At 51.8% G+C, this 22,095-nt stretch overlaps 1 protein-coding gene across 1 annotated transcript in view; it reads left to right on the plus strand.

The window, feature by feature from the left end:
• RAB11FIP4 (RAB11 family interacting protein 4) overlaps nt 1-22,095 on the plus strand; it is a 101,069-nt gene that overhangs the window by 27,503 nt on the left and 51,471 nt on the right. The window contains exons 2-3 of the mRNA XM_070390405.1: nt 263-350; nt 666-754. Of these exons, the coding sequence (XP_070246506.1) occupies nt 263-350; nt 666-754 (177 nt within the window). The remainder of the gene's footprint in view (nt 1-262; nt 351-665; nt 755-22,095) is intronic.

Below are 22,095 nucleotides of genomic sequence, written 5' to 3' on the forward strand. Positions count from 1 at the left end.
GAAGCTCCGCCCAAACAAACCCAGGTTCTGAGCACTGCGGGAAGGGATTTGCTTTTCCTCACTCATGTTGTCCGTCCACCTCAGAATAAAGTGGGTCCCCCATAGTCTGGGGTGGGCACTGACCCCACTGAGGGGGCAAGGGCTTGGAAAGGACCATCAGTGTCCCCTTGGCTCAGGTGACAAGCCTTCTCCCCTGGCCAGCCTCACCCCAGCTCTGGGGCGTCCTGGGGGCCTCATGCCTGTCCCTCCTTCCTTCCCACAGGTGGAAAAACTCGTGAAATATCTGGATCCCAACGACCTGGGGAGAATCAACTTCAAGGACTTTTGCCGAGGGGTGTTCGCCATGAAAGGTGAGGCCTTTCACCTGTGGCTTGCCCTCCGTATTTGGGAGTCTCTCTTCTGTGTGTTCCCTGCTGAGGTTAGTCCCAGTGGAAGAATATCTGGAGGGCAAGAGCCTGTCTCTCCTCCCTCCACCCAGCCCTGGCCTGGCTTCTCTACAAACTGGATGCCCCATCTCTCTGCCTTTGAATGATCAGCTGGTCTCTTGGAGACTTGGGTTATCTGCCTCCCAGCAGCCCTACCCACCCAAGGCTTATTCATCAGGAGCAAAGCTGCTGGGCTGGGCTCAAGCCCTGACCCTCCTCTGTCTGTCTGTCCATCCACAGGGTGTGAGGAGCTGCTGAAGGACGTGCTGTCCGTGGAGAGTGCTGGGACACTGCCCTGCGCACCAGAGATCCCAGACTGTGTGGAGCAGGTAAGAGGGCTGCGGGGAGGGGAGGGGAAGCCTCCAGCTGCCCACCTGGCCCCGCTTGGTCTTCTTGCCTTTGCTTCACGTTTTTGGTGTCAGGAAGACACCAGAGCCCCCTCTGAGGGCCCTTTGGCGTCAAAATCAAGAAACAGATTTTGAAATTGGAACAATGCAAGCCACAGCAGAGGATAGGGGAGCTGGGGGCCCTCACGGGGGACCTTCACCCCGCTCTGTGCTCCAAGGAGAAGCTGAGTCCCAGAGGGCAAGTGTCAGCTGGTGGTCAACAGCAGGTGGGGATGACAGTGTCTCTCTTTTCTCTGACACCAGCTGGATGTCCAGCAACTCAGTTCAACTCTGACACTAACTGCCCAGAGTTAGTGCAGGCCCCAGGGCCAGCGCCTCTGTTCCACCAAACCACCCCAGTTGGGGGCAGCCGCAAAGGGGGTGCCTAGGCACCCTGCACGTCTGCTGGGCTGGCTGCAACCGCAGGGGTTCCCACAACCCCCTTCAGTAGAACAACTTACAGAACTCAGGAAGACACTGTATTTATAATGATTGCTCTATTATAAGGACACAATTCACAAAAGATGCATGGGGCAAGGTCTGGGGGCGGAGCGGGGCCTCCCCAGGGCAGTGTCTCACCAACCCGGAAGCCCTGAGTCTCACTGCTCCAGGGTTTTTATGTCCCCATCTCCAGTCCTCTCACCTCCTGTAGCTGGGGCTGTGTGGAGCTGAAGATCCCAACTTCCGAATAATCACCTGCTTTTGTCTTTCTGGTGACCAGCCCCATCCTGAGGCTCACTGGGGGCCCTGCCTCATTAGCATGAACTCAGGATGGGTTGAAAGGGGCTCCTAATAAATGATAAAAGTCACTCAGAAAGTTCCAAGGGTTTTAGGAGCTCTGTTCTAAGAAGCAGGACAAGCACCACAGGTCCTCAAGGCGCTGTCTTACTGTCATCACCTAATGGTGTGTTCATTGGTGAACTTCGATCATTTCCCCAAATACTTGCAGCTGCATCTTACAGCTAACACAGGTCACCATGCCTGAACTGACAGTCTGGAGGGTCCCTCTGGCTAAGACTCCCAGAACTGGAAGACGATTATCTTGATTTCCAAGATACCAAGCTGGAATACCAGATACCAGGCTGGCTCCAGAACCTCTGCTCCATCCTCTGGTTGGTGCTTCATCTGGCCTCGCAATACAGGAGTATTTTCTGTAACTGAAGGAGGCTCAGGACCCCAGAGGTCGGTCACTTTGGCCAGTGGTGCACCTCTTGGGATCCATCTGAATGGGGAGGTCAGGCTTAGAAATGGGAGAGGGGGACTGTGGACAAAGAATGCTGCCTGCCCTATCAGTAGCAAAGGATGTTGTGGCCATCACACCATCAGCCACTGCAGCCTTTTCCCCCCCTCCAAGCAATGCGCCCTGAGGGGATTCAGAATGGAGAAAGCAGGTTCCTGGCCATAGATAGCTAAAGAGAACGTAAAAGTGAAGTTGCTCAGTTGTGTCCGACTCTGCGACCCCATGGACTGTAGCCCACCAGGCTCCTCTGTCCATGGGATTTTCCATGCCCTTCTCCAAGGGATCTTCCCAACCCAGGAATCAAACTGGGTCTCCTGCATTGCAGGCAGATTCTCTACCGTCTAAGCCACCAGGGAAGCCCCTAAATAGCTAAGGTGCATGTCAAAAAAATGATTTCAACGAGTCCAGACTCTTGCATCTTCCCATACATAGACAAGTGCTAAATTAATCAACTCGAGATATATGTTTTTCTTCAATTGATAGTAATCTTTTGACATTCTGACTCCATGGATTTTGGTTTGCTTGTTTTGCAAAACTCCTGTGTATCCTGGCTCCTCATTACCTCTTAGGAACAGTCTGGCAGAGCTTCTGAGAGGCTATCTCTCAGGCTTAAGTCCTCAGTAAATCGCCAAATAAAACCTAATTCTCAGCTTTTAGGTTGTGCATATTTTTTTCCATTGACAGGGCCATAATGCCCAGAAGCTGCCCAACAAAGTGGTGTTAGAGAGGGCCAAGGCTCAAAGGTGGCGGAGACCAGGTGTAGGCCAGGACCTCCAAGGTAGGGCTCAGGTGGTTGGACCCCAGGGTGGTGTGCCCAAAACAGGGGCCCGCAAGGAGGAGTGAAGCGAGTTGACTCGAGGAGCCACAGAGGCCAACAGTGAGGGCTCCAGGCCTGCCTTGGGAGGGCCAGTGGATATGGGGTGAGGATGTGTTTGGGCAGAGGACCCTAAAAGCAGGACAAACATGTAGTGTCCTGGAGCTCTGGGGAGTGAGCCCCTCGTCGATTGAACAGGAAGCAAGGCGAGGAGGTGGGCCATGAGGCCGTTCAAAACTAGGTCCACACTCCCATTTTTGCCACTGACTAGCCTGCAGGCCCAGGCATGTTACCATCCACCCTTCTGAGCCTCATTTCCCGCAGTTGTAAACCAGGGCTCGCCATACCTGTCTGGTGATTCAGTGAGACAACTGGCTGCTAATACGAGAGAATCCCCTTCCTCCAGGCGTGCAGTGTCTCGGAGATTGGTATGAGAAACAGGCTGAAGTCCGCATCTTTCTTTCACCCTTGAATAGTGTTTCAAAATCACGTCAAAATAAAGACCTGCGTGTGAGGAGCTGGAGGCCAGAGCGGAGCCCCAGCCGGGTTTCCCCGCCAGCCAGCCGCCCCGGGGCCGGTCCTGTTCCTGCAGCCGTGGGCTGCTTTCATGGCCTCCACACTAGGCCATCCACACTTTCAGGTGGAGAAGAGGGGAGAGGGGGCCTGGAGCAGTTGGCCTCCGAGGGGGTGTGCCTCTTTTTCAAGCAGCATTGTTATTTTATGGAATCTGGGGGTTACAGAAAAGCAGAGAGACCAGGTCAATCGAATTTCAGCAACCCTAACACTCCCACAGCGCCTCTCTCAGGACTTTAGGTATAAGCCCGTCCCATGAACTCTTTTCTGCCCCTCATGTAGGTCTGGCCCTTACAGGGGGCTCTGGTGGCCGGAGCCCAGCAAGGTGGCCGTTGATCACTACATGCGCTGGGCAGCCTGGTGGGCAGCGTCCATGATTGAGGCTCTGTTCCTCACCAGAGAGTCCTGGGTACTGGGAGAGGAGGGGGACAGTGCAAAGCCAGCCTGCTGGGCTGGTGGGCTCCCACAGGGAGGGGTTGAGAAGGCCTGGGGAACTCTGTGGACAGAGGAGCCTGGCTGCAGTCCTGGAGGCTCCGTGATGTCACTGAAGCCCTTCCTGCAGGAGCACAGGCTCCTGCACCATCTGGGCAGCTGTGGGGTCCATTCGGCTAAAGGCCAGGAAGGGTGAGACCACAGCTCCTCAGGTTGGGAGGGGCCGAGGGGGCCGACTCGGGGCGGTCCTCGTCCTGCAGTCCTGTTCCCTCAGCGGCCTGCCGTGTCCCTCGTGTCCCCTAGGGGTCAGCTCGAGACCAACGAAGCCAGAGCGCGCCTGGATGGTTACTTGGGCTTCCCAGGAGCCACTCGAGGAGGAGGGGTTTGGGACCGAGTGTGGATGACAATGATGACACAGGGTGTTGGGACCACAGGAGCCTGCCCTCCTAGCCTTGCCCCTGACCCCCACTCTCAGGGTGGGGCGGAGACCTCGTGAAGTAGTAAAGCAGTGAAACGCTTTGTGTGCTGGTTGGTAAACTGATGCAAACCCTGCATCCTTAGGGCACCCAGCCCCGCTCAGCCCTCTTCCGGGCCCCTCAAACTTCCCCCGCCATTGACTATCACCGCAGAGGCTCTGGGCCTGCTGTCCAGACAGTGCGAGTCCATCTGGGTTGGTGCCTTCTGCATCCCACCAGCCCTTTTTTCTCTCTGCTGGTGGAAAACTCACTCTCGCTTCCATCTGTGTCACTGTTTATGGTGAAGGATAATATCTGGTATTTCCTTAATGTTGCCGGTTGTTCACACTGCTACTGTGGAATAGTCCCTCTTTCTCCACGTATTTGAAACTTCACCCCTTTATTGTGAGCTAAATTTCTGTATAACGTGGGTCTCTTTCTGGACTCTGGTCTATTTGTGTTGATCTATTTGTCTCCCTATTTCTAAGCCAAAACCACAGCTTCAGTTACTCTTGCTTTATAGTGTAATATCTGATAGAGAAAGCCTTCCTCATCATTCTTTTTTTTTAATATATATTTATTTATTTGGCTGTACCAGGTCTCAGTTGGAGGATTTGGGATCTTCAGTCTCTGTTGTGGCATGTGGGATCGAGTTCCCTGACCGGGGATCGGACCTGGGTCCCCTACATTGGGAGTGTGGAGTCTTAGCCACTGGACCACCAGGGAAGTCCCGATCATTTAAAAACAAATATTTATTTATTTTTGGCTGTGCTGAGTCTTCGTTGCTGCGTGCGGCTTTTTCTAGTTCCTGCAAGTGGAGGGCTACTCTCCAGCTGCAGTGCGAGGGCTTCTCACTGTGGCGGCTTCTCTTGTTGCAGAGCACGGGCTTTAGGCGCGCGGGCTTCGGTCGTTGTGGCATGTGGGCGCAGTAGTTGCGGTTCTCAGACTCCAGAGCGCAGGCTAATTAGTTGTGGCCCGCAGGCTCAGGGGCCCCTCGGCATGTGGATCTTCCGGGACCAGGGATTGAACCAGTGTCTTCTGCATTGCAAGGCGGATTTTCAACCACTGACCACAATGGAAGCCCTCTATCATTCTCTGTTTAAAATGTTTTTTGTTATTCTTGTATATTTTCTCTTCAAGAATACTCTTTTTTTTGGGGGGGGGTCAAAATTCATTTTAAATCCCACTAGAGATTTTGTTTGAAATTTGTACATCAATGGAAGGGAACTGTTATTTTTTTTTTTCCAATTTTGAATTCTCTCATCCAACAACATAGTATATCTCTTTATTTTTATGTCATTCAGGAAAATGTTACAATTTTCTCAAATAGGTTTTGCACATTTCTTCATAGGGTGATTCTATTTTGAAGTTTCTATTTCTGTTACACGTAGAATCTTTTTGCCATGATATTTTCTAATTGGTTATGGCTAAATGTCTAGGAGACCTCTTGGTTTTGGATGTTAACTTGTCATAACAACCTTACTAAACTCTTTTACTAGTTCTAATAGTTCATTTACAAACCATTTTCTAGTCTGCTTAATCTATATAACAATGCAGTCATATTCTTTTTTTCTGCATAAATTTAAATGGTTACATATTTCATTGCAAGAAGACAATCAAATTTATTTACCAGTTACTTATTATTGGTTTTAAATATATATACATTTTTATATATGTATGTATATGAAAGTGTTAGTCCTTCAGTTGTGTCCAATTCTTTGCAACCCCATAAACTGTAGCCCTCCCGGCTCCCCTGTCCGTGGAGTTCTCCAGGTAAGAATACTAGAGTGGGCTGTCATTCCCTTCTCCAGGGGATCTTCCCTGACCCAGGGATCAAACCCTGGTCTCCTGCATTGCAGGCGGATTCTTTACCAGCTGAACTACCAGGGCCGCCCCGGGCTTCCTGTTATAATCATTATATAATCATTCTTGTAGCTAAATTGTTCCCCATTGTTTTAGGGTAGGACAAAGGTTGCCAAACTACATTTCCCATGGGCCAAGTCTAGCAGCCTGCTTTTGTAAATAAAGTTTTATTGGAACACGGCCACACCCATCATCTGCTCACTAGTTTGGCTGCTTTCCCACAACAGTGCGGAGTTGAGTGGCTGCCACAGGGCCTAAAATATTTACTATCTGCCCTTTACAGAAAAGGTTTACCAAACTTTTTTACATTATATATTTAGTTATTTGTTTATCTTTGGCGGTGCTGGGTCTTCGTTGTGACACAGGCTTTTCTCAAGTTGCGGTGAGTGGGAGCGTTCTCTAGTTGTGGTTCAAGGGCTTCTCATTCTGGTGGCTTCTCTCGTTGCAGAGCCCGGCTGTAGGACACGTGGTCTCCAATAGCTGCGGTTCCTGGGCTCTAGAGCACAGGCTCAGCAGTTGTGGCACACAGGATTAATTGCTCTGCAGCATGTGGGATCTTCCCGGACCGGGGATCGAACCCGTGTCTCCTGCATTGGCAGGCGGATTCTTTACAACCGAACCATCAGGGGAGCCCGTTCACCAATCTTTAAAATAAATTCTGATAGGTGGAAACTGTTTGATCCAAATGATGCAATTCTTAGAATTTCTCATGCATCTGTCGAATTCCTTTCCAGAAAAGTTGTGTCAATTAATCTTTCTTCAGGATTGTGTCAGATTCCTCCTACCCTTGGATACTGGCTGTTCTGCTTTCTCAGATCTTTCTCATTTGAGAGGCTAAAATTAGGATTGCTCTTTTGAATCATAATATGGTTGAACTTCTTATATTGCCTTTATCGGTCACCAGGAGTTCTTTTCTTCATTAACTGGCAGCCCACATTCTTCACCCTCGCTTCTGTGGATGTATTCATTTCCAATGCTTTAAAAGAACTAGAAATATTAGCTTTTAGACATACATCACAAGTATTTTTTCAGCTTGTCATTTATTTTTAACTTTGTTTATGACAGCAAATTTAAAAGGTTTTTATAGCCAACTCATTAATCTTTTCCGTTGTGGCTTCTGCCTTTGATGTAATACTTAGCTTTCCTGCCCAAGGCTGTGACACTCTTCTGTTTTATTTTTTTTATGTGTTTGGTTTTTATATTTAAAGCTTTGATTCACAGAGTGAACGTTGATGTCTATGGTAAGATCAGCATCCAATTTTCCTTTTTAATCTCAGCCCCTCTCCTGCCCTCTTCACCTCACAGGCGAGAAGTTCTTTACGGAGTTATACTTAAGGGGTCCCTGGAGGGCAAAACAGACTGGGGTTTGCTGGGAATCAGGTCTTCAGCCTGAGCCCAAACTGGCTCATAATTAGAGGGAGCTTTGCCCAACTCATCTTTTTTCTTTTTTTAATATTTATTTATTTGGCCGTGCCAGGTCTTATTTGCAGCATGGGGATCTAGTTCCCCGACCAGGGATCAAACCAAGGCCCCTGGCGTTGGGAGCATGGAGTCTGAGCCACTGACCACCAAGGAAGTCCCCAGGCTTCAGTCTTGCCCGCACAGTTTTTATGTATCTGCCCTGAGCTTCTCTTCTAAACTGGGGGTGTGTCAGGCTCGAAGGTCCAAGTCCGCCATTGCTTAATTCCATCCCTTCTGAAGCAAGCATTTCTAAAACCACTGGCAACAACGGTACTTTTAAATTCTAAAAATACTTTTCCTGACAAACAGCGCTGTGACTCAGCGGTGCTGGTGAAGGTGTGGGTGGCGGCACCGAGCTCACACTGGTAAGGAGAGGGGGGCGGCTGCTTCCTAGCTCGGGGAGGGGCCTTGTTTGATCCTCTCTGCTTATATACGGCCCCAGTGCGTGTGTGTGCTTTCTGTTTCAACACCTTCCTCCTTCCAAAGGAAAGAATAATTTACTTATCCCAAGCCCGAGAATTTCTTTAAGAATAAAAAGATCCTTGAGTCATATCTTTGAGAAGAAACTAAATTCTGATTAACCCAAAGGCGGCTGGGGCGAAAGAAGAGGCGATGTTGATGACCTCTACTGTTCGTTCCCTGGTCTGCCCTGGACCGTCTGTCCTCCGTCTTCTGCCCCGACCATCCCTACCCTAGAAAGGCTGGGCTAAGCCAGGCTTGTAAGTCCGCCTTCCAGGACATCAACTCCATCTTCTGCCTGCATGTACGCATGCTCCGTCACTCAGTGGTGTCTGACTCTTTGCGACTCCATGGGCTGTAGCCCTCCAGGCTCCTGTGTCCATGGAATTCTCCAGGCAAGAATACTGAAGTGGGTAGCTATTCCCTTCTCCAGGGGATCTTCCTGACCCAAGGATCAAACCTGGGTCTCCCACTTTGCAGGCAGATTCTTTACCATCTGAGCCACCAGGGAAGCCTCCACCTCCTGCCTACTCAGGTTTTAATGCTCAAGTTTACGCCTGCTTTTAGAACTTAGATTCACTGAGTTAGAGTTTGAGCAGACTTGAGAGAGTGACCACTTACATCCTGTCTTTTTAAAGCTGAGCAGAAGGAGAAAGGTTTGGTTTTACTATCCTGTAGGATATTAGCCAGGTTCATAAATAAATTGGCCATCTCTCAGCGTCCTTTCTTTAAAATATATATACTTATTATATATTAATATATATTTACATATATTAAACATTACATATAAAATATATGTTTGTATTACATATAAAATATATTAGTTATATATTATAATATATATACAAAATATATATACATTTGATTTCTTTACTTGGCTGCACTAGGTCTTAGTTGTGGCACGGGGGATCTTCCATCTTCATTGCGGCATGTGGGATCTTTAGTTGCGGCATGCAAACACTTACTTGCGGCTTGTGGGATCTAGTTCCCTGACCAGGGATCGAACCCATGACCCCTGCATTGGGAGCACAGGCTCTTAGCCGCTAGACCATCAGGAAATCCCCTCAAGCATTGTTTCTTTCATTGACTGTACATACTTTGATCTCTCCTGTTCTCCTTTGAAGCTATCTCAGCCTGCTGGTTCCCTCCCTGATGAGTTAAGTAAATTTATGACACAGGTAACTGGGAAAACACACATATACACAATCACTTAAGGACAGACGTTAGTTCACGCATACAGTCGCATCAAGGTGGGTGCTAGTGCTCAGAAAGCACCGCCTAAACAAACAGTTCTTAAGCCAGGCTTCAAGCTGGAGTCATGCATTGCATGCCTGCCCAGTCGTGTCAGACTCTTTGCAACCCCGTGGACTGTAGCCTGCCAGGCTCCTCTGTCCATGAGATTCTCCAGGCAAGAATACTGGAGTGGGTTGCCATTTCCTTCTCCAGGGAATCTTCCCCACCCAAGGATCAAACCTGAGTCTCCCGCATTGGCAGGAGGGTTCTTTACCACCAGCAACACCTGGGGTCATGCAGAATGCTTTCAAAACATACTAATACTTTGGTCCCTCCTCCCAGAGATTCTAATTCATTTAGTCTGAGGCGGCATCCACTCATCTGTTTTTAAAAGCTCCCCAGGTAATTAGAATGCACACTTGATGCTGAAAACCAAGGATCTACATCAGGAAGTCTCGATGTTGCAGCATATTAGAATTCCCTGGAAGCTTTTACAATTCCAGATGCCCAGCTGTCCCTCAGACCAATGGACCCAGAACCTCTCAGGGTGAGACCCAGGCGTCAGCACTTTCTAAAGCTCTTCAGGGGATTCCATGAAGCCGTGACCTGTACAGCATCCTGGATTCTCGTCAGTTCACATCAATACTTTCCCTGAGGATGGAATGCAGGGGCTGGGGGTGGAGGTGGGGAGAAGTCTTATACCTTGAAAATGGCCAGTGCCTGGCACAGCACCAGTGTTCAGATGCCAGCTGCCCTTCTCACGTGCTCCTCCTAAAAGTATCCTCTGGGGAGAGTGGTTCGGGACCACAGGGCCCTGGCGGGAGGTATCCGTCTCCCATAGAACTGGGTTGCCTGGGTGCTCAGGCCCCGGTCAGGGAACATTCTTGGTGGCCAGTGAGCCGTGACTGCTTTCCCGCAGAGAGGCCTGCGAGGACCCATGGGGAGCAGGGCGGGCTCCATGCATCAGGGCCGAAACAGAATCTCATGTAGAGGGTTTCTCATTGCAAGAGTTCTTCATCTGCGACCCAGTTTTGAAAACCTCTGAGAGCTCAGGGCGCCCCGCAGAAGATGCGAGAACAGAGGGCCAATCACATTGACTTCACAGAGACCCGCAAACGTGCTTGTCCTCCCACTTTCTGCAAAGTTGTGAGCGAACAGTACAGTGAGAACCCATAGATCCGGCACCCTGCATTCACCAATTGTGAGCGTGTTGGCAGTTTTCCTTCTCTGCATCTGCGTGTCTCTGTGCACACACTTTTGGGGGCCTGGGGGGCTTGTCTGTTTGAGAGCTAGTTGCTGACATTATGACACTTCATTCTTAAACACTTGACCCTCCCTCAGACCCTCCTCCATAACCACAACAGTCATCAGCCGTGGGTGTCTAACGTAAACTCCATATTTATTTTTTTCTTGCAATGAAGCCTGCTGCTTCTCTTTTAATTTGTTTGGCTGTGCTGGGTCTTAGTTGTGGCACCCAGGATCTTCAGTCTCCATTGCGACATGTGGGATCTAGTTCCCTGCCCAGGGGTCGAACCCAGGTCCCCTGCATTGGGAACGTGGAGTCTAAGCCAATGGACCACCAGTAAAGTTTCTTCCCAATGTATTTATAGCTTTTCTTTTTGATCTCAGATCCAAGTGTTACATTTAGTCGTCATGTCTGTTTAGACTCGGTTAATCTGGAATAATTTACCAGACTTCTGCTCTCTATGCACCATCACCTCCGAGCCCCCAAAAGCACTCTCCCCACTGATTTTGCCTTTGGCTCCAGACTCGTATGGAAATGCTGGGCCCCCTGTGCTAATGTCTAGTGGGTGTTTCACACATGTCTGGCACTAAGCCCTCTGATCCTGCTCCATCCTCTCAGCCCTCTAAAACCTTCCCCGTCTCAGTACCTGCCACCACCACCCACCTGATCACTCAGATCAAGGACTGAGTCGTGGCCACTGTCTCTCCTTCCTTCCATAGCCACCTGTCCACAAGGCCTGCTGGGTTTTACTTCCAGGATATGTCCCGAGGTGACCGCTTTTTTCCACCTCCATATTACACCCTATCAGAGCATTACACCACCCCCCACCTTGTCACTGCATTGTCACTTGCCTTTCTCCACACCACAGCCAGAGTGTCCTTTCAAACTCTTACATCAGGTCCTACAACTCCCTCACTGAAGAGGTTCCGACCACTTGTCATCTGAGGGTCAGATCCTAAGCTCTGACTTCTCACTGTGACCTAGCAGCTTTCACTTTTGCCTGAACCTCTGACCTGCTCCCCTCCCATCCTCCCCGCGATCCTCGCTGTTCCAGCCACACTGGCCTGTTTTCTGTTCCTCAAACCCCAGAAGCCAGTTCCTTTCCTTTGCCTTGCTATTATTTCTACCTCTAACCCTCATCCTCTAGTCTTTACACAACCATGCTTGTGTCCTTCAAGTGTCAGCACAAGTGTCACCTCTCCAGAGAAGCCTTCCTTGCACACTCATCTCAAGGAACACCCTCTACACCCTGTCCCTGTCATAACACCCTGCTTGTCCTGCACCATTTGCCACGATCTTAACTGTCTGGGTCTTGTCTGTCTCCTCCACGTGGGTGGAGGGCTGTGCCTTCCACGTGGAACACAGTGCTGGCAAGGAGCAGCTGGCAGGTGCATCTCAGCAGTGCAAGGTCAACTCTGCCAGGGAGGGGCGGGCGGTTTCCTCCCACCCGGGAGCAATTGAGAGGCGCCCTCTCCAGGCCAAAGGGTGTAAAAACCACACCGGTGCAGCGAGGGGAGGTAGAGGGGTGGGCGTAGGAAAGAACTGAAAAAGGGCTGTTTGTTCTGCCACCGCACCTAGACTCTGAAACTCTAGTGTGTATAGGGCTTCCCCGGTGGCTCAGACAGTAAAGACTCTGCCTGCAATGCAGGAGACCCAGGTTCCATCCCTGAGTTGGGAAGATCCCCTGGAGAAGGAAATGGCAACCCACTCTTGCCCGGAGAATTCCATGGACAGAGGAGCCTGGTGGGCTACAGTCCATGGACTTGCAAAGAGTTGGACATGACTGAATGACCAACACTTTCACTTTCTCTCATTTTCTTTGCCTCTGCACTGGGGCTCTGAACCTCTAATATGTATGTTAATGAGTCACTGGGGGCTTGATAGTGCAGACTCTGATCCACACAGCTCTGGGGTTACCCAACTGTGCGTCTCCTACAAGCTCCCGCATGGTGGTGACGGTCCTGGTGAGGGACCACACCAACCGTGCTTTTGGTACCTTTTGGGTCCACACCTCACCCCCTTCCCTTCAGTGCCATGGGGAAATGTGGAAAGAAAGAGCCTGGACGTGCCTCCATTGCCTCTCTCCCTCCCACCCTCTGCCAGGAAGTGTTGTTTCTAGCAGTCGCCGTCCCCTCCGCCCATGCAGAGGTGCGTGGTGTCCGTCTCCACATGTCTGCTACCGTGGCAGAAAGGACATGCTCTCCCGGGAGCTGTGCTCAGCCACCTGCTCCATCACTGCTCTCTTTTCTCTCCGAGCTGCTTTCCTTAAGCAGACTCCTGGGGGCTCTGTGTCTTGGGGGAGGTCAGGCCCGGCTCGCTGCCCTGGTGCAGGACGGCACAGCTGACCAGGCTGAGAATCGGGCGATGGAGGGATTCCCGAGCTTCGGCTCCGACTGGCTCTGGCTGGCTTCAGTTCGATCCTTGGGTGGGGAAGATCCCCTGGAGGAGGAAATGGCAACCTGCTCCAGTACTCTTGCCTAGAGAATCCCATGGACAGAGGAGCCTGGTGGGCTACAGTTCACAGGGTCGCAAAGGGACAGACACTGCTGAGCACACACGGACTTGCACTTGGAGGCAGCCTTGGGGCAGGCTTGATCGGCCCCGGAGACAGAGGGCTGAGTTAACCTTGGGAAGAGCGTGGCCTTTGGGGTCTGAGGGGCCTGGATTTGAATCCCGACCCTGTTACTTTCTAGTGGACCACCCTGAGCAAGTTACATAACGTCTCTGAGCCTCAGTTTCTTTTATTTGTTTGTTTATGGCTGCACTGGAGGGGTTACTCACTCACTGCAGAGCATGGGCTCCGGGGCCACAGTCTCAGGAGTTGTAGCATGCGGGCTCTAGGCTCCAGTGGGCTTCAGTAGTGGTGGCGCGTGGACGTATTGACCAGGGCATGTGGGATCTTCCCAGAGCAGGGATCGAACCTAGGTCCCCTGCAGGCAGATTCTTAACCACTTGACCACCAGAGAAGTCCCAAGTCTCGCTTTCTTGCATAGCTAAATTGGTGTCTTCTACACAGGGTTATTGTAAAAACAAGAAATGAGAATGCATGCAAAGCACTCAGTAAGGTGCCTAGAAAATGCTGGAATCTCTGAGCTCACAGTGCCTAGACTGGGAGACTTGAAGGTCTTTTGCCCCAGGGTTGCTGACTTCCTTCCACACTAGCATCCCAGAAATTCAGCCCCTGGGGCTTGGGCCCACCCCTGTGTCAGACCCTTCTCCCAGGGTAGTGAGGGCTTGAGGGCCTGAAAACTACACCTGCTGAGCCTGAGGGAAAAAAACAAACATTTTATGAGGGATAAACAGCTGTTTCCTTTCCTGACCAGGGTAATAAAAATGACTGAACAGAAGAATACAAGACACTGCAGGAAGTCTGACTCTCAGGGAACTTTCTGTGGGCTCTGTGGGGGCTCCCTGTTAGCTGATGATTCTCCCCCAAGCTTCTCTGATTATCAGCACAGGACAGATAATAAGCACAGGACGGAAGGGCAGGAGGGACACTGCACAAGTCCCTGCCTCAGAGCCTTGCCCAGCCCCTGATTTGTTATGGTTGTTCAGTCTCTAAGTCTTTGCCACCCCATGAACTACAGCCCGACAGGCTTCCCTGTCCTTCACTATCTCCAAGAACTTGCTCAGACTCATGTCCATTGAGTTGATGATGCCATCCGACCATCTCATTCTCTGTTGCCCTCTTCTCCTCCTGCTCTCAATCTTTCCCGGCATCAGGATCTTTTCTAATGAGTCGGCTCTTTGCATCAGGTGGCCAAAGTATTGGAGCTTCAGCTTCAGTCTTTCCAGATCAGTCCTGCTGTGTACACACTCGCTGCATCTGGTTGGATAGAGGGGGACTCCTTTGACCACGGGGCTGGGCAGCTGAGTGTCTTCTCAACATTGACGCTGTGGCTCCATTCAGAACCCATCTAGAACGGCTGCCTTTACCACTTCTGGCCTGGGCTTTTTCTGGTGCTGAAACTTGGGATTTTCTTGCTTTCCTCAAGGAAATTTTTAATCTGGGCTGAACAGACCCCTGAGATGGGTGAGGGGTTTGGCACCCAGGCAGAGGCTTGTCAGGACCTTTATCTGCTGCAGTGAACATCGGCTGTGGCCTGGAAGGAATCATACCTCCCTCCACCAAGAGTGTGGTCCTGAATTGACAGGCAGGAGCTCAGCCTGGAAGAGTGATATGGGAGAATGTTTTCCTGAGGACACACTAACCCTCATGCCTTTAGACTTTCCACTCCTGGTATCCAGTTCCACGTCAGAAAGCGCTGTTTCATCTTACCTTCTTGCAGAAACCTCTTCATAGACGTGCATTTTTGTTTTTATTCCCTTGGCTTAGTGGAAGGCAACGCTGAACAGCATATTTCTTCAGCCTCCTTCAAATTGTTCCTGGAAACTTTATCCAGTTTGACATTTTTCATGATTTGATCTTTGTGTGTGTGTGTGTGTGTGTGTGTGTGTGTGTGTATTAGGATTTTGCACCAGAGAAAAAGTCTCTCCTGATGCACTGATTTCCTTCTCGCATCAGATCATGAGAATTGTGCTGTAACTACAGACTTGCTTTCCCTTTTTTCGGTCTTGGTAGTTAGAAAACTTAGAGCCAATGGTGAATCAGCTTTTCATTTTCTTATTTACCTGCTTTTTCTGTAGGGCTTATCTTTATTTTTTTAAGCCCAACTATTATGAGTGTCTTATTGTAAATAATTTTACAGATGTCAACCACAACAAAAAAATGAGTCCCCCCCCCCAAAAAAAATGAGTTTGGATTCAGTAAGAAGAGACTAATTGAAAGGATTATTTCAAGGGAGGGCGAAAAGAAACTCTCAATGTTGAGGAAGCTCTGCAAGCGTCTCAGGCAAGGGTTAGGCAAGAGGAGATTTCTTTACAGGAGGAATAAACGAAGAACCACTGGGGGGTGGGGGTCCACAGGGCAGCTTGGCCCTCGGGGGTGGATCTGAGGCCAGCCTCTGCTTGGAGAGCTGTTGAGAAGGGGCTGCCTGCTGACTCAGCAAGGGTGGCTGGAGTTCACAGTTCACAGCTCCCCTTTGATGAAGAAGGGATGCTTCATCAGAGTTTGGTAAACAAGCATTTTGTTCTGTTGGTCATTGGGACCAGCAGTTCAAGAATGGCAATTTGGAGGGTGGGCCCCATTGATTCCTGTTTCCCTCCATCTAGACTGTGCACTCTCGGGGCCCGGGTCCAGCCTCCCTGATTGCTCTGCCCTGCCCAGTCCTGGGCCTGAGCGAGTTCCTCGGTTAGTGTTCACTGACTGGCCGAATGAGGGCCTTCCTGGAGTTGGGAGCTCACCTCTCTGGAAGTGCTGGAACAAGCAGGCTGCACCCACCCCCTCCCTGAGGGACCCCAGCTCTGGGCCATGACCCGTGCCCCCTTTCCTGAGGGGTCCCTAGCTCCCCCACCGCCTTCCCCTTCTCTAGAGGGCGCCTGACTCCAGGCAAGCACTGCTGATTCCCACCCACCCCCTCTCTGGGGGGCAAGGTGGAGGAGAGGGTGGGGAGGTGGGGGAAGGAGACAGACCCAGAGGGAGCAGCAAGCCTGCGGCCCTAGGAGTGGGAGCTGGGCCGGGCAGGGCCCCGTTTTGCCTGCTGGCGGGCCTGACCCTCCCCAGGCGGCCGCGCGCGCCCCCGCCCTGCTGCCAGGACCCCTCCTCTCAACTGTCCTGTCTGTGCCAGGATGCCCTGACTTTTCTCTCTCCCCTGCTTCTTCTTTCTCTGGTCTCTCTCCAGCCCATCTCTCTCTGGACCTCTGATCTCTCCTATCACTTCGAGTTGGCCCCAGATCTCACCAGGAACCAGACACAAGGGTAGGGCTGGGGCAGGAGGGATGGAATGTCAAACCTGCAAAGGCTTTTTTCTTATCTGATCTCTCATCACTACCCCCTCCTGTCTACTCAGACCAACCCTGCCAAGGAGGTACCATTACATCCATTTTACTGGTGAGGAAGCTGAGGCACAGACGACATTAAGTAGCTTGCCCACGGTCTCAGGACTGCAGTGTCCAGAGCCAGAACTTGAATCTGCACCTGTCTGGCCCCCCGGTAGTGCAGATAGCCAGCTCTGTGTCCACTTTTCCTGAGGCTTCTCAAGTTTCCCAGGCCTCTCCTCACTTCCCTGACCCCAGTCTGGGAGAAAGGGCCAGAGAGGTTTTCTTAGGACCAAAGGTAACTCATCTGAAATATCTCCATTGCTGAAGGACAATCTTTTACTCAAAAAAAAAAAAAAAAAAAGAAACTAAGTCTGGGGGATGGGGGTTAGGCTGGGGCTGGGGAGAGGAGGCAGAATTCCCCCGGCCATTCTACTGTGTTTGGAGCTCTGAAGTGACCTCTGACCTGCACACCAGAAATATCAGTAGCGTTCGTGCTCAGTCGAGTCTGATTCTTTTGCAACCCATGGACTGTAGCCTGCCAGGCTCCTCTATCCATGGAATTTTCCAAGTAAGAATACTGGAATGTGTTGCCATGCCCTCCTCCAGGGGATGCTCCCGACCCAGGGATCAAATCTGCGTCTCCTGCGTTGGCAGCCGGGTTCTTTACCACTAGCACCACTCGCGCATAGAGGGTCCTAGAGCCTTTTGGTTGGTTGGTGAAGGCGGCAGGTCATGCCAAGCCTCCCCGTGCGACGCTGTGCTGAGATTGTTAAAATGTGCTTCTCAGAAAGGGGCTCCTCGGGACTTCCCTGGTGGTCCAGTGGTTAGGAATCCACCTTCCCAGGCAGGGGACGTGGGTTCCATTCCTGGTGAGAGAACCGAGATCCCATATGCCGCAGGGCAGCTAAGCCCACGTGCCACAACTACTGAACCTGTGACCTCTGGAGCCCAAGAGCCACAACGAGAGAAGCCTGTGTGTTACAACAAAGACCCAGCGCGGCTGCTCCCCCCCACCCAAAAAAAAAGAAAGAAAAGAGTTCCTCTGCATGGGAGTCTGATAAAAATGAGCTGCCTTCTCGGCTGCAGGGAGCCTTCAGGATGCTCCGTGCATCTCTAGGGCCGGAGGTGGAGGCCGATGCCAGTCTTCTTTGCTCTGGGAACCCTTCGTGCATCAGCATCTTTGATACAGAAATGCGGAACTGACTGGCCCTGTGGGTAGCCCAGAGTGTGGTGTGAAACATGTCTGGGGTGTGGCTGCCACTGCTTCCCCAGAGGAAGCAGAATGTGGCTTTGTGATAACAGTGTGGGGTTTGGTCAGCACCTGTTTACTCGGGGACCACAAGGATGGTGGCAGCGTACACCATCACGTGCGAGTCTGGACCCTCTGTCTCCTAGGAGGGTCGCTGTGCTACACAACTTTGAAGGGGGCTGGATGGCACATCTGGGAGTTGTGCGGTGCACAGCCTGTGCAGCTGAACATGGTAGTCCTGGGCCTGGGCCTCATCATGGTTGTCTGACTGTTGCAACAGCCTGTCTGTTGACGTCCTGGCTGCAGCTGGTGGCCACTGGTGGCTCCTGCCCCTGTCCCCTGTGTCAGCTCTTCAGTCCTATCCTTCTCCAAGCCCCTTCTCCACTCAGCCAGCTGCCAGTCTACAGGTGCCCTCCAGCTGTGCAGGGCCCTGGGAGAGGAGTTCTGCTTCTGAGATGGATGGGCTGTATCGTCTTGGGCAAATCACTTAACCTCTCTGGGGCCAGCATCTCCATTTGTGAAATGAGGATAAGATGCTTGGGTTGTAGTTTTCTTTATCACTGGATTCTGAGCTTCGGGAGGCCAAAGGCTGTCTGGCACTCATCTCTGTTCTGGTGTCTGGCACCTCCTAGGTCCTGGTGAATGTTTGGTCATTTTGATCAAAACCTTTCTGCAGCCTCCCTGCTTGTGTTAGATTGACTTACCCCGTATTTTTCGAACATTGCCTGCCCTCCTGACTCCCAGGCTTTGCCTCTGCTGTTCTCTTCCCTAGGATTCCCTTCTGCTCTGTCAGCAGCCCTAAGCATTTAGGGGACTGCTCAGCTGCCACCCCAGAACCTTTCCCAGCCCTCTTTCCCCACCCCCACCGACCAGAAGCAGCCTCCCCCTCCGCCATGGCCCTCACACCTCTGTCTGATGGTGGGGTCCTTCTGTCCCAGCCAGGCTCCTCTGTTGTTCTAGGCAGAGGAGGGGTTGGCACTTCACTGCACCTTCTGGGGGTTCCAAGAGCCTGCATGGTGCCAGGTACAGGGCAGGGCTCGGGACGGAAGGGCCCAGCGTGGACCAGAAGTTGCTGATGGCCCCAGTGCTCTTTCCATCTTTCCAGTCTCTCCCAGGCCTCTCAGGTGCCCCTGATGGAAGGAGGAAATTCTGGGCAAGATGGATGGCCCGGCTGCCTCCCAGCATAGGCTCAGGTGGGGCTGGGCCGGATCAGTGTGCTAATACCGACGTGGGGTCTGGGGTGGGGCACTTCAAGTTCGGGTTTGGAGTCCATTGAAAAAGTAGTCTTTGGGTCTAGTGCAGAAGTAAGCATGTTGGACACTCATATTTGGTGTCCTGGTTCACCAAGCCTGCATTGTTGTCATTGCTTAAAAAGGAAAAACACAACATTTAAAATGCTTAATTCAGGACCCGGCCTTGTGGTAAGTGAGCAGTGTCTGCTGTCTGTGAGAGGAGGCACACAACTTTGCCTTAAGAGCCTGGACTTTGGGGTCAGAAAGACCGGGGTCTGAATCCCAGCTCGTCCCATTCCTAGTGAGACTTTGGGTACATCTTGTCATGTCTCAGAACCTCAGTTTCCTTGTCTGTGAAATGGGCACAGCCTGGTACACTCTTCCTCAGACTTGTGAAGATTCAGGAGATGGAGTCGGAGCCCGAGGCTTTGGTTGTGGAGCCTGACAGCGAGTGGAGCCCTGGAAACACGGATAGCTATAAATATTACGACTTCACTTCTATTGTCTGGCAAAGAACCAGGAAGTTCTTGGACCGCTTTATTTTTTTCTCGCTTTCCATGACTAGCAGGTGGCTTTCTCTCCAGGACTGTTTTTTCATGGAAACAAAATTGTATTTTTTTGGGTATCACTTCACAGGAGTGATCACACATGACTAGTAGAGAACAACTCTGCTGTAAACCTGGCTGGGTGGCGTGCTAAGCCCTCACCTTCCACAGCCCACCACCCAAGAGCCCCGCACCCATGGTTCCCTACCCACACCCCGCCACAGACGCTCACTGCCCACAGACTTCCACCCACTGCAGCCAGGGTTACCCGTGGCAGCCCTCTCACCTACCTCACAGCCCCACCATCCCCAGCCTCCCGGCTCCCCGCCCCCAGCTCCCCATCCCCACCTGTCCGATAAGTACCTTAAGGCCATTTGCCACAGAGGAGCAGGTGTGCGGGTGAGACAGAAAGCCCCCTCCCCACACACAAGCCTTGACTCAGGTCAAACGCCATCCACACCTCCATCCTCCCCAAAGACCCTCAGCCGACCCCTAAGATGCACAGATAAGAACCACGACTAGGAAGCCTGGTAACGCCATGAGCCAAACAGCCAGTCGGAAATCGATGGGGTGTGTCACTGCTGACCCCATGGTTAAGACTCTGTGCTTCAAATGCAGGGGGCGCAGGTTCTACTCCTGGTCGGGGAACCGAGATCCCACATGCAGCAAGAAAATAAAGAAATAGGTGTCAGACTCCTCAGTTTGACATGGTGCTTTCCCTCGGGACTGTCAAAGAGGCTGACAACACTTGTCTGGGGACCCTGTCTTCCCCTCAGGAACACGCTGTGGGGACCGCTGTCGCCCAGACTCCAGGTCCTTCCTGTTCAGAGTGTGGTCCGGGGAGGGTACACAGGTGCCTGTCTCTGAGGACTCTGCAGACTCTGAGGCTGAACCCAGACCGGCTGGGACAGAAGCTGCGTTTTAGCAAGAGTCCAGGTGGCTCATTCACGTGCTCCCCCGAAGTCTGAGATGTGCGCCTGAGGGTCCCTGCGATTGAGCTTGGAATCACCTGGGGAATTTAAGCTGTGCTGATACCTGGGTCCCACGCCCAGGTCTGGATTTCACTGGCTTCATGTTTGGCCTGATGCAGATAGTTTTTTTTGTTTTTTTTTTTTAATTTATTTCTGTATTTATTTATTTTTGGCTACATTGGGTCTTTGTTGCTCTGCACAGGCTTCCTTCAGCTGTGACAAGAAGCGGCTACTCTTCGTTGCAGTGCGCAGGCTTCTCATTGCGGTGGTTTCTCTTGTTGCATAGCACAGGCTCCAGGTGTGCGGCTTCATTAATTGCAGCACATGGCCTCAGCAGTTGCAGCAGCGGACTCGGTAGTTGTGGCACACAGGCATAGTTGCTCCTAGCGTGTGGGATGTGGGGTCTTCCTGGACCAGGGATTGAACCCATGTCCCCTGCATTGGCAGGTGGATTCTTATCCACTGCACCACCAGGGAAGTCCTGGATGTGAAGAGTTTGTAATGCTCTTCAGGTGATTTTAATGTGCAGAGAAGTTTGGGAAATCGCGGTTCTCAGTCTTATCGATGGACCCCTAAGCTGTGTTATTGCTTGTGTAAGTAGGATTTGGTGAGAGGAAGGGCACAAGTTCGGGCGGCCCTGGCCGGTGCGTGGATGGGTGCACAGCAGACAGGGTCTGGGATATCGCCTTGGAAATGTGCAGGGAAGCAGTGAAGGCCTTGGACCCACCTCAGGGCGGGAGCAAGGCACCATCCTAGGGTCCCAGAGCTGACTGGCTGCAAAGCTGGACCCAACACTTCCTTCCCTGGCATTCAGAGGTGCTAGCTCCACCCCTCAGTCCTCTAAACAAAACCTCGGCTAGGTACTGATCAGTAAGCCCGCTTCGGCTCTGATCTTGCTTTGCTGGCTGTTGGCTCAGGACTGCAGCCAACCAACCCTGAAGCCAAGAAAGGTAAATCCACCAAAGCTGGACGTATTAACCTAGGGGTCCCCAGCCTGCGGGATCTAGTAATGCCTGATGGTCTGAGGTGGAGCTGATGTGATAATAATAGAAGCAAAGAGCATAATAAATGTAATGCACTTGACTCATCCTAAAACCATCCCTCCTTCCCTGCCCTCGTCAGTGGAAAAATCGTCTTCCACGAAACCGGTCTCTGGTGCCAGAGAGGTTGGGACCCGCTGGGTTAACGCCCTGGGACCTCGTCCTCTTGTGTGATGAACACACACTGGGAGGCCCTCAGCTTCACGGAGAGCAGCGGACTCCAGGCGGGAGCCCCAGCCCTGCCACCTGTCAGCTGTGCTGCCTCACACCCGGCGGCGTCTCGGCCCTCAGTTTCCTCATCTGTAAACTGGCACAACAGTACTTCCTGGCTTCAGGGAGTGTTGGGGTTGAGTGGGATGAAGGGGACAGAGCTGCAGGCCGGGCCTGGCAGGGTGGGCACCAGAGAGAGTTGGGGTGGCTGAGGGCTCAGCGTCACTTGGCGTGGCCCCGGGGGTTTTGGGAACACCAGTCTCGGTCCCCAGCAGCACACCCTGGACCTCTGGGCCAAAGGGCCAAAGGCGCATACCGTTATCCTCTGCCAGACACATGGGCTCAATTGCCGTCCCCCACGGGTGTGTTTGACGGCTTCAG

The sequence above is a fragment of the Bos mutus genome, chromosome 19, assembly GCF_027580195.1.
Source record: "Bos mutus isolate GX-2022 chromosome 19, NWIPB_WYAK_1.1, whole genome shotgun sequence".
Taxonomy (NCBI): domain Eukaryota; kingdom Metazoa; phylum Chordata; class Mammalia; order Artiodactyla; family Bovidae; genus Bos; species Bos mutus.